Source organism: Hippopotamus amphibius, chromosome 9, assembly GCF_030028045.1.
Source record: "Hippopotamus amphibius kiboko isolate mHipAmp2 chromosome 9, mHipAmp2.hap2, whole genome shotgun sequence".
NCBI lineage: Eukaryota > Metazoa > Chordata > Mammalia > Artiodactyla > Hippopotamidae > Hippopotamus > Hippopotamus amphibius.
The window spans coordinates 119,392,209-119,404,771 of NC_080194.1; the positions used below are offsets into that span (position 1 = coordinate 119,392,209).

The 12,563-nt window shown below is 48.4% G+C and overlaps 1 protein-coding gene across 1 annotated transcript in view; it reads left to right on the forward strand.

Annotated features, from left to right (window-relative positions):
- The first annotated feature begins 9,705 nt into the window (after positions 1-9,705).
- The window catches only part of LOC130861021 (uncharacterized), a 101,447-nt gene continuing 98,589 nt past the window's right edge, over positions 9,706-12,563 (forward strand). The window contains exons 1-2 of the mRNA XM_057749524.1: positions 9,706-9,758; positions 9,988-10,044. Of these exons, the coding sequence (XP_057605507.1) occupies positions 9,706-9,758; positions 9,988-10,044 (110 nt within the window). The remainder of the gene's footprint in view (positions 9,759-9,987; positions 10,045-12,563) is intronic.

Genomic DNA, 12,563 nt, shown 5'->3' on the forward strand with positions numbered 1-12,563 from the left:
GTATTTTGATGTTGCTTACGAAACATATGAATACATTTTTCTTTACAAATAATGTGTTGTAAGGGCTTCAGAGATATTCACCTGACTTCAAACAGTGGCGCTTCTTGTGAGAAAGGGCATGGGTGGGCTTGGAGGCTGTGGTCAAGGCACACACGTCAGATACTGTTTGTGATGCTTTCATGTTTTACAAGGAGCAGGTACTTACGCAGATCTTGGAGAATTAAAACATTAACTTGCGTTAATGTTCAAAATGATAGAATACACAAGTGCACACTCCTTGTGTAAGAAGAAAGGTGAACAGTCCAAACGTACAAGATGCATAGAATTTTTAAGCGTGAAAGTTCACTTTTCCTGGCTAAGTCCCACTCCTCTGTTCATTGCCTGGGAAACTACGCTATTGGTAATCTGTATTCTTTGAGGCCCCTGAGAACTATATGCATATTTGTGTATATCGGAATATATTATTCTCTGACTTGCTGAAAAAAATCACTGCACCTTAGAGATCTTTCCAAATGGGAATGAGTTCCAGCTTCCTCTTTTTAAAAGCAGCAGTTAGTTTGCTGTGTGGATGTACCCTAATTCTTTTAACTAGCGTCAATTAATCAGGCTTCAAGCCGTTTCGAGCCCCAGAATGATCTAATGGCCTTGGCCAACTCTCTTGTCCATTTCCTTAAGAGCTGCTCCAAATCTTCCCCGCTTTCCTGAAGCATGATCACGCCTGTGCCCTCCTGAAGATATCTGAGGCCAGCAGTCAAGAACTCTCAATTTCCCACACCCCCTTGCTAGATTTAACCATCTGCCCATTTCCCTCCACCCACCTCTACTCTCTCCCTTTCCCTTTTGTTTTATAGGAAAAGGGATCCAGCTTTGCAGCTGAAGGCTAATTGCTCCATGGTACCCCGGAAACTGCTCACTCAGACTTTTTCCAAGACTTCTTTGCATTACTTTCCCTTCCCGCTTTATCTTCAGCCTGTCTCTTGCCCTAAGCTTCAGAGCCTGTCCAAGTCTCTCCCAGCAAACAATCCTCTCCTTTCTGACAATCCTGTCTTTTCTGCTCCTTCAGATACCGTCTTCTCTCTCTACCTTTCACAGCTAAACTTCTGAAAAAAAAAACTTCTTTACTTCTTGTTACCAGCTCATTTCTCACTGACTTCTTTTTTTTAAAGACATTTATTTTTTATTTTTGGCTGCAGTGGGTCTTCGTTGCTGCGCGAGGGCTTTCTCTAGTTGTGGCGAGCAGGGGCTACTCTTCCTTGCCATGTGTGGTCTTCTCAGTGCCATGGCTTCTCTTGTTGCGGAGCACAGGCTCTAGGTGCGCGCGTGGGCTTCAGTAGTTATAGCGCACAGGCTTAGTTGCTCCGTGGCATGTGGAATCTTCCCGGACCAGGGATCGAACCCATGTCCCCTGCATTGGCAGGCAGATTCTTAAGCACTGCTCCACCTGGGAAGTCCGCACTGACTTCTTTTTGAAAGCGGCACAAAATCTTGTCTCATTAATGTCCCAGGCAGTTTGGAATGCCTTAGAAAGTAGTCTTTTTCATCTACGTAAACTCTCTGTAGTGATCAATGTTATCCCCATCTTCATTCTTTAAAATTCTCTCCACCCTCTTTCTTTTGAGGATGCCACTCTCCTTGGGTTCCCTTCCTAACATCAGACTCTTCTTTCTCGGCATCCTCTGTGACTTCTTCTTTGGCCCACTTCTGGATGGATATGTTCTCTAAGGTACCATGGTCAGCTGACTGCATCTTCTCACTCACCCTGTGGTCTCAGGGAAAGCCCATCCACTTGACATTCCCCTGGATGCTGATGACTTCTGAATACCTATATCTGACCTCCCCCTTCTGACTCCCCACTGACTTATCGAATTGTCTACGGATATCTCTATCAGGATGTCCATAGGCGTCTCAAAATCCACATGTCCAAAAGGGAACTCCGCATCTTCCCTCAGAACCCTTCTTCTCCTTCTTTCCTTTTATCATCTCCTAAAAACCTCTGTCCACCTTGCCACCCAAGCGAAAGGCCTCAGAGTCATGACTGATCTATCTCCCCCTCTCCATATCCAATCAACCACCAAATAGACCCTAATTCCTTCCCTTCCTAGTCTTCCACAGACTACTACAGTGGACTCCACACTCGTCTTGCTGGTACCACTCTTGGGCTTCCTTGACTCCATTTTGCCCATTGCTGTGAAGGGTGACCTTTCTAAGATGAAGATCTGATGTTACTTTCCCGCTTTAAATTACTTGAGGGGTCCCCGCTGCCTGGAGCCAAACTTTAACAGAGGAACCAAGGCCTTCCCTTTGAAGCCGTACTTCCTGCTTGTCACCCACACAGAGGCCACCCTCCTGCCACGTGTGACTTCTTGCAAACCTGAGCAGACTATTACCCGAATAATTTCAAGCCTGTAAACCTAACGGTAGCAGGAGAATGCCTTCCAAAATGTGCAGATCAGAAGCATTTGATTTGCCTCCACGTCCCCCATTGTTGGGAAGGGCATTCCCACCCGGAAGGTATGGGGAGGGCCCAACGCTGCGCACGTGGGCCCCGCAGCAGTTTCTTCGTCCCGTGTGCTCATAGCCCGGGGAAGGAGGACCTGGTGACACCTCGCAGGGCCACACGGAAGCTGCACTTGGGAACAGAGTCAACAAACGGGCTCTGGGGGGAAGACTCTGGAGCAACGAGAGGGTGGAGGGCTCTCTAGTTCCCCCAGGAGGTCTGTTTGCATAACTTCACAAGCTGGCAGGGAAGTGGAGGCTGCTCCTTGGAGATAAACTCTGCCTGGTCCATGTGATAAGGAGGGTGGTTTGGCTAGGGGACCTCACCTGTGGGAGCTGAAGCAGAGGGGAGATTCAAGTGGGGCTATTTGAAGCCCTCCAAATTTACCAGATATCACGGCAGCACTTAATAGTGAACCTTGATTTCACGGCTTTTATACCACAATTGACTCTAAAGAGTCCCCGTGACATCAATGTCAACCTTGGTGATGACTGAGACTTTTAGGCAGTAGGTGAAGTCCTTCCCTAGGCAGTGAAGTAGGCACGTGAGCAGCAGAGAGAGGTGGTCCTCAACAATATAAAGTATATGAACTCATTGATGGTCACTTAGTTGATCCCAAAGGGTCTGGGGGAGGGATGACACCTTCCAGCTCCATGGCATCTGGCAAGGGACTGATGACAGGAGGCCACATTGACCCACAGGCAGGATGTGCCAGAGGCCCCAGGTTTGGCTCCACCCTGTAGCAAGGAGGCCTTGATAACCATACTGAGCTTGCGCGAGTGTTGCTTCCATGACTCAAGGAATAATGGGCAGCTTGGTATGGAAGCTTGCCGTTTGGGAGAGACTCTATTTCCAGAAGAGCCCAGTGCGTGGCCAGCAGTTCCTGCTCGGATGGATGTGATGCAGGGCCAAGGAGGGCAGGTGCTTGCATCAGAAGCCCCAGGACAACTTATGGGCATCATGGGCAGTCCAGAGACTCCAGGAAGCAGGAGCAGAAGCTGCTAAAGCCTCTTCGCTGAAGGCGTCTTGGAGGGCACTAAGGGGAGTGCCTGTTGCTTTTAACTTAGACAGATTCTAGAACCTGCCATTGGAGGGGCCTCCACTCAAGGTGGGCTCCTTTCAAAGTAACTGCACAAATGGGCTTAAGTAAAATTTGTAAATAAGGAGTATGTTGCGTCCAGAACCCCCAAAGGACTAAAAGATGGCGGACTCATGTATCCATAACAAGTGCGTCAAACAAATGTCCGCAAGGGAGGGTGTTGTAAAGGTAATGTCATACCTGGACTCCTGGAGAGAGGTGGGTGCGGTTAAGATCCTGTCTGCAAAGACTGTGTGTGCTAGCCAGAGCTGTTTAGGTACCCTTTGGGTAACAAGGTCAGAGTGTACTGTGCCCCTTTGGAGATGAAGGCAAACCAGCTGAGAGCATGTTGAAACAGGCACTGAATGGACCCTACTAGCCAAGGCTCTGCAAGAGCCAACTAGTTACCATATTTGCACTGAGTGGCATCCCAGGTGTTTTAAGGGTACCCAGGATTCGTTTTCATCAGGTATGGTAAGACGCAAAGACACAGAAGTGACTGTCCTGAAGGAGGACGCTTCTATGCCCGTAGATCCTGAGCAGCAGGAGGCACGGCACACCACGGAGGGCCCGTCCGTGCCCCTTCCCCCCGCCTTGTTCTTTTCAGCTCTTCTTGGGCCCTGGGCTGCCATGGATGTGCCCCTCAAAACCACTAGGGGTCAGGAGAGCACACAACTGCCCCAAAGGAAGAATGCAGCACAGGAGATGGACAAGGTCATGACTTTTGCCTGAACAGTGATGATGCGGCAGGCAGCCGTGGGGCCATTCTTAGATCTTCCTGGGGTCGTGGGCTCCTTCCTTTCTACAAACAGCACAAGGGGTCGTCCCCAGGACTGCACTGGGAGGGGGAGCTATTTTCCCAGAGTCTCTCTGGCTGCCCCAAGCAGCCAGTGATGGTCATCAGGCTAGACACAGTGAGCAAAGCGCTAGCCCCATGGCCAGTAAGTGGAAGTCCGGCACCCACCCGTTAGGACATTATGTTGTCAGTGGTCTCAGGTAGGAGCCTCAGAGACCACCTGCCAGATACAAGCCGCACTTGATGGCACCGCCATCTGGGGTATAGTCAAGGAGCAATCGTTTCTGCCTACTTGGCAAGCATGAGACATTAGGGTGGGAAGAGATGGCAGCATCCATTGGAGATAACAGAACATGAGCTAATGCCCACGTTGGCCAGCAACTGGTACTCACATCCCAGACAGTAACTGCTGCCTTACGAAGCAGCTGACTAGCAAAGGGGCTTGAGGGAAAGCTGACAAGGTATCTTCAGTTGAGGTGAGACCATCCTGTTTGTGATGCCACTTGTTTTATTCACCTCTTCTTTTTATTTATTTATTTATTTATTTATTTATTTATTTATTTTTTGGGGGGGTACACCAGGTTCAATCATCCATTTTTATACACATATCCCCATCTTCCCTCCCTTCCTTGACGCCCCCCCCAAGCCCCCCCCACCCTCCCTGCCCCAGTCCTCAAAGGCATCTTCCATCCTCGAGTTGGACTCCGTTTGTTATACAACAACTTCCCACTGACTATTTTACAGTTGGTAGTATATATATGTCTGTGTTACTCTCTCGCTTCATCTCAGTTTCCCCTTCACCCCCCGCCCCCTCCCATACCTCGAGTTCTCCAGTCCATTCTCTGTATCTGCATCCTTGTTCTGGTCACTGAGTCCAACAGTACCATTTTTAGATTCCGTATATGTGAGTTAGCATACAATATTTGTCCTTCTCTTTCTGACTTACTTCACTCTGTATGACACACTGTAGTTCTATCCACCTCATTACATATAGCTCCATCTCATCCCTTTTTATAGCTGAGTAATATTCCATTGTATATATATGCCACATCTTTTGTATCCATTCATTTGTTGATGGGCATTTCGGTTGCTTCCATGTCCTGGCTATTGTAAATAGTGCTGCAATAAACATTATGGTACAAGTTTCTTTTGGGATTATGGTTTTCTTTGGGTATATGCCCAGTAGTGGGATTACTGGATCATATGGTAGTTCTATTTGTAGTTTTTTAAGGAACCTCCAAATTGTTTTCCATAGTGGCTGTACCAATTTACAGTCCCACCAACAGTGCAGGAGAGTTCCTTTTTCTCCACACCCTCTCCAACATTTGTTGTTTCCAGACTTTGTGATGATGGCCATTCTGATTGGTGTGAGGTGATACCTCATTGTGGCTTTGACTTGCATTTCTCTGATGATTAGTGATGTGGAGCATCTTTTCATGTATTCACCTCTTCTTGAATCCATCAGTGAGAGAGAGATTTCCAGCCTAGACTAATGGGGTGGGGTTGAACACACGACGATCTGCACCGAAAGATGGGATGGACAGCAGTTTACAAGTCACCTTCACCCGCAGCCTAGGACAGGACACCACACACCATGCAGGACCACGTGGGAGGTTACACTTGGGAACAGAGTGAACAAGCAGGGCCTTGGGAGGCAGACTTTGTAGTAACAAGAGGGTGGCGATGTGCCCTGGTTCCTGCAGGAGGGTGTGATGGGCTTGTCTGAATAATTCAGTGGGCTGATAGGGAACTGCAGCCTGCTACTCGGGAATAAGCGGGCACTGTGTCTGGTTCCTATGAGAAGAAGGATCATATGGCTGGGGACCTTGCCTGTGGGAGAAGAGGGAGTGGGCAATTATGGTTAGACCATTCGAGGCCCTCCCAATTTTACTAGACAGCTCTCAGTATTGAATTTTAATTTCAGGCCTTGTGCCACACGACGGTATTAAGAAGTATTTCTTCCTTGAACTAATAATTGACTTCAGTAATGTCACAGGATACAAAATAAAGACAACAATCAATTGTATTTCTAGATACTAGCAATGAACCTGCGGCAACCAAAAATGAAAATACATTTACAGTCACTAATAAAAATAAAATACTTTAGTGTAAATCTAACAAAATGTGTGCAGGACTTGTATACTGAAAACTCTACAAGAGTGATAAAAGAAATCCAAGATCTAAATAAATGCAGAGATCTACCATGTTCATGAGTTGAAAGACAAAGCCTAGTAAACATGTCAATTCTCCCCAAATTGACCGATTTAATGCAGTTCCTATCAGAACCCAGGATGCGTTTTGTTCTTTTTTTTTTTTGTAGATATACACAAGATTATTCTAAAATTTTATGGAAAGATAAGGGAACTAGAATAGGTAAGACAATTTTGAAAAAAGTAATAAAGTGGGAGCAGTCAGTCCACTCCGTTTCCAAACTTACTACATAGCTATAGTAACCAAGACCGTGTAGTATTTGCAGAGGGATATACACATAGATCAGTGAACAGGGAACCCAGAAATAGTCCCACACAAATATGCTCAACTTATGTTTGACAAAGGTCCAAAGCAGTTCAAAGGAGGAAAGATAGCCTTTTCAACAGGCCTTAGCTGTGGAAACGTGTGAGGAAATCGCAGACCGAAAACTTGGAAAACTAGACCAGCAAAGAAGGAAAGTACTGATGTGATTGATGTACTACCAGGTGGGGATGGGCAGGGAAGGATAATGTGCACTCAGCTCAGGATGAAAGCTGCAAGTGTTTATTTCATCCTTCTGAATTCAGCTGCTTCTGACTGATCAGCATCACAGGCTCTGGTGATTTTCCCATCAGCTCCCACACTGCAGAGTCAGGTCACCCCTAACTGCGCATACAGTGCTCCAGACTCCATTAGCCTTCCCAAAAGCATCGCTCTCAGGCTATATGAAGGAGTAAGATGGCTCTCCGCTCCAAAGGGACAGCCTCCCAGTTTCGAGTCTGCCGGAAAAGAGAGCTTCTAGACTTAACAACTCCCATTTGACTCCTGGGATTCATTCTGATTGGACCGACCTGCTCACCACCACCACCTGACACACACGCTTTCGAAGTGTAGCTAGGGTGATTTTGCGTGTGATTGGCCAGGCCTTGGTAAGGTTCTACCCCAGTGTGAGGCGTAGGGCCTCACTTGATCCATGTGGACTAAAAGGAGAGTTTAGTTCTTCCTAAGAAACTCTGGCTGGGTGTTATAGAAGGAAGAATACTGAATAGCCAAAGCGGCAGGTGTCCACTCTAGCCTCTCAGGGAGAAGATTCATGGTTAAAGCCCAGCTCTTTGCTCCCAATATTCATACTCAACAGGGCTTTCAAACTCTAGTTTTTCCTCTTCTTGACTTTACTGGAGGATGCAGATGAGTTGTCAGTGACCTTTTGCAGGGACATTGTTCATGACTACCCCAGCGTCATCTCATACATGGAGGCATCATGCAGCTTAAGATGGCTAAGCTTGCCATTTCCAGATTCCACTCCTGTATCATAAAGTTCCAGCCCCTGGACCAGGAGCTTAAATAGAAGGAGCTAGCCCTGCCTGCAGGAAGCCTCTGGGGTGGCCCCTCAGTGAAAAACTGAGCAAAGTCCTCGGCATCACTAGTTTTTCTGAATCAAACACTCAGCAAAGAACAGAGATGTTCTTTGCTCACTGAACAACAGAGGTGTATAATACATCTGCCTCCACCTTCTAGTCTCTCAGCCTCACCGTTCAGACCTATGGAACTGACACCTTATACTATCACTTGCTGTTGACCCACTAGTTTTGCCCACTAACACCCATGGAATGTGTACACTGCCAAGTTGGGAGGCTATGCTTGTTCACTGGTTTGTATTACCCTCTTGGCAGAGGACCACCCAAAGAAATTGGTGTATTTCATCTCATCACTGCTCCCCCTGGCAAAACTCCCTAACCTCAGCCTTCCCCACTCTTGTTTCTTCTTTGGATATCAATGGGCTCTTGTTCCTCTATTGAATACTAAGCAAGCATTTGATACCCGATCTTGCCCCAAGATAGGTGTATTGGGTTTTTGTTGTCATTTGTTTACTTTGCTTGTGTGTTTGTGTGTGTATGTGTGTGTGTGTGTGTGAGAGAGAGAGAGAGAGACCCAAGGTTCTTCAAGTTTGCGCATATTCATTCCCTGCTCGCAAAAGATAATGAAACGGAATATGCAAACACACTTTAAAATTTTATTTTAAAATGTTTTGAAGTAAGTCTAGTATAAAATAAATGGGGCTTCCGAGGTGGCAAAGTGGTTGAGAATCCACCTGCCAGTGCAGGGGACAGGGGTTCGATCCTTGCTCCAGGAAGATCCCACATGCCGCGGAGCAACTAAGCCCGTGCGCCACAACTGTTGAGCCTGCGCTTTAGAGTCTGTGAGCCACAACTAGTGAGCCCATGTGCTGCAACTCTGAAGCCCAAGCGCCTAGAGCCCGGGCTCCACAACATGAGAAGCCACGCAATGAGGAGCCCGCGCACCACAATGAAGAGTAGCCACCACTCAACGCAACTAAAAAGAAACCCCACGGACAGCAAAAAAGACCCAGCATAGCCAATAAAATAAAAAAATTAATTAATTAAAAAAATATATATGAACATCTTGTATATCTATCATAGAGAAATAAACACACGTGAACCTATCTCAGCTTCAGGAATTACTGAAGTGTCTAAGTACTTCTTCTCCAGTCCCTTTCCCTGGAGTATCCTACCCTCCTCACTCCCTAATTTGTTTCTCCCCCTCATTCCTTTACTTTTCTGGATAGGATTACCACAGATGTGTGTTTTTCTAAATAACATTGGTTTTGCTTAGACTGAACTTCACAAAAATATTATTTCTTCTTTCACCGAATATTATGTTTTTGAAATCCAGCCACTGATGCTTGTAACTGGTAGCTCTAGTTCATTCATTTTCACTGCTACATAGCTTTTCATTGTATTCGTTTCCCACACATTCCTTCCCGCACAACATTTCAAAGGCGATTATGTGTGCAAAGCTCTTCACCCAGTTCCTGGCGCAGAGTCAGCGCTCAATAAATAGTTGTTGAATTGCTGTATGGGACTGAGCTCCAACTTACTGTGACACTGACACCTGTTTTTCTGGCTGGATTCTCCGCCCTTCTCCCCAACGCTGAGGTTCCTGCCAGCTCTGCCGCCCTGCGTTAATTTCAGTTATACCATCTCGCGACTCCCTGGTGGCCTCTCAAAGCACCTAAGACTACAATTCCCAGAGAGCATTGCGGTGCTCTCTTGCGTCAATTGCAGTTTGCTGCCCCCAAGGAGAACTTCCGGGTTGTGAGGGAGGGGACAAAGGAGCTCTCCAATGGGCGCCTCGCGGGCCGAGGGGGCGGGGAAATTGTCCAATGAGCCTCTCCGGTGAGGCGCCACTCAGAGGGAAGGTTGCTTGGGCGGCCGCCGTGGGCGGTGTCACTGAGCCGCGCCAGCTGAGTCGGGTGGAGCCCAGCCCCTCTGTTCTGCCTTCTCGGGGGCTCGCTGCGTGGACCCCGCTTCCATGTCCCGGGTGGACGCAGCATCCTGGAACCTCCACGCCCATGGCCGCTAGCCTGAGGAGGCCCTCTCTCCCCGCCTGCTCTTCTTCCCCTAGCGACGCGGATGACGAGGGCGTGCGCGGCACTTGCGAAGATGCTTCTCTGTGCAAGAGGTGCCTGCCTGGCGCGGGGTTCGGGGCCAGCATCCCCGGGGGCCTGGGGCCTGGGTGGGAGGCGGGCTTGTGGCTGAGGAATACGCCTTTACGCCAAAAGGCAGCCGTCAACTCCTGCGACGCCTGTGAAATGCTCAGAGCAGGCATTCATCTACCTGGCTGGTAACGGTCTGATTTTTGCTGTGTGCTGGGCACGGTGGGGATACCGTGTCTGGGATACGGCGCTGACCCGGGCAGACGTGGACTTGGCCTTCTCGGAGCCACAGTCTTGCTGGAAACGCATGTGAAGCAACTGCTGACTTCAGTTTGGACGGGTCATGGGGAGAACTGCGGGTTCCCCCCTGGGATAGGCTGCATTGCATTGGGACTTGTCATGCTCCCCGTTGTGCCCCTGAAACTCAGGGCAGGTAAGGGGGGCAATGACCTGTCCAGGGCCACATGATATTTGTGTGCAGAGCCAGTGTTTTCCAGAGCTCTTTCCTGTGTGCTATTGGAGTCTGCGCTTTGAGGGCTGTAATGGGAGCTCTGTGGGAGGCGTTGCGAGCACATGTATGTGTCACGTACCTGAGAGCATGAAAAAAGAAAGCGTGCGGCTTGAGTGCACACCACTCGTTCATTCATTCAACAGAATTTCCTGAGGCAGTTCCCCGGCGGTCCAGTGGTTAGGACTCTGCGCTTTCACTGTGGAGGGCTCCGGTTCAGTCCCTCGTCGGGGAACCGAGATCCTACGGGCCTGGTGGCGCAGCCAAAACAACCCCCCCCCCCCCCGCGCCAAATTATTGCTTAACCCCCCCCCCCCCCCCAAATTACCGCTTCCTTTGTGTCAGGCCCTTGCTTTTGGCTGGGAGATCAGTGACTGAGAACACACGATGAAGATGATTGACGTGGTGTCTGAACTCACCGCCTCGGTTGGAGGAGACAGGAAGCAAATAATTACCCAGGGAGTAATATAGTTCCAATTTTGTGCCGAGTGCTGAGAAATACAGTGCGCCATTAGAGTTTGTAATTTAGTTGATAATGTTTGAGCTGAGAACAGAAGACTTAAAAGAAAGAAAGAAAGAAAATAGGGATGTAGTAGGGTGTTGAGGCAGAGAGCAAGGAAGGAGTATACACTGTTAGAGGAACTGAATGAATGCACTGGAAGCTGGGCCGATGTAGGGACTGTGTGTGGAAAACAAGGTTTGGGTTAAGGCTTGCACTTTTTGTAGGTTCTTGGAGACTAAAGCATACTGATTCAGGACATGGACTCTGGAGCCACACTGTCAGGCTGGGCCCAGCTCTGCCATTTGCTAGCTGTGTAAACTTGAGCAGGTTACTAAACCACTCTGTGCCTCAGTCTACTGATGTGTAAAGTGGGGATGGAAATAATACCCACTTGATAGGTGCTTGTAAAGGCGAAATGATACTCAAAGCACTTAGAGCAGTGTCTGGTGTGCCGTAGGTGTTGGTGGTGGTTGATTAAATACATAGGTAAATATATTCATAAGTATTAAAGGCTTGGAGGCAGCCGCTGGTGAAATTTGCAAACTGAAGTGAACTACACCCCGCTGTATTTCTTCTCCAGCTTTTGGTTGCTATTGACCACATCTGTAGCACTATTGAATTAGAAGCAATTTTTCTCATATTTGACTGCTGTTTGCTACGACTTTGCTGAGTCTCTTCTAGGAGGAGGTGTGACTAGAGTCAGACACGCTGTGATTTGTCAAGAGGCCACCGGTGCTCACATCAGCCAGGAGAGAGGAGTGTGTGGGACCCTGTGGCTGCCATGATGAGCTTGGTTTTGTCTGTTTAGACAAAATTATGAAGGGGTCCTGTTTTGTCTCACGTCATCGCTGTTGCATTGCGACCTTGTGCTGCTGGTCCTGTGAGATTGTTTACGTGTGATGGGAGGACAGCGTGGCCTCCCTGAGCACTAGGCAAGCATCTAAGAGCAGTGAAGCCTGGTTGGCAGCACCAGGCCAGCTCCTAGGGGTCAGTGCTGCTTTTCTTTTTTCACACAGGGGAGGAGGTGAGTCTTCACATGATGAATAGGTGTTTGCCAGGCAGCAGAAAATAGCGGGAGCCAAAGAGCATAGAGATTGAAGCTCTTAAGGTTGAAGTGTTAGGGGAACTTGACCTTGGGCAGCAAGAGGAAATTCCGGAGAGATGGTCCGAGAACCAAATGGGGACGGTCCCGAGGGCTTTTAAGTCGGGGAACTGACATGACCTGGATGTGTGTTTTAGAAAACTCCCCCGCAGCTGTGCGGCAGATGGGCTGGTGACAAAGGGAAAGTCTGTTCCCTCTTCCTTCCCGACGGCCATAGCCCTCACTTACCTGATCTGTTGCAGCACGTCCTTCTTAGTGTACCCACTTCTGGTTTGGCCACCTCCCCTGTCCAAGTGTTTATGCCGTGGCCAGGGTGATTTTTGAGAATCACACATATTCTCCTGTCACTTTGTTACTTGGAACCTTTTCAGCCACAAGGTAACTAGTGGCACTCCATTGTAGGACACACCTCCCCATTCCTGATCTGATCCCG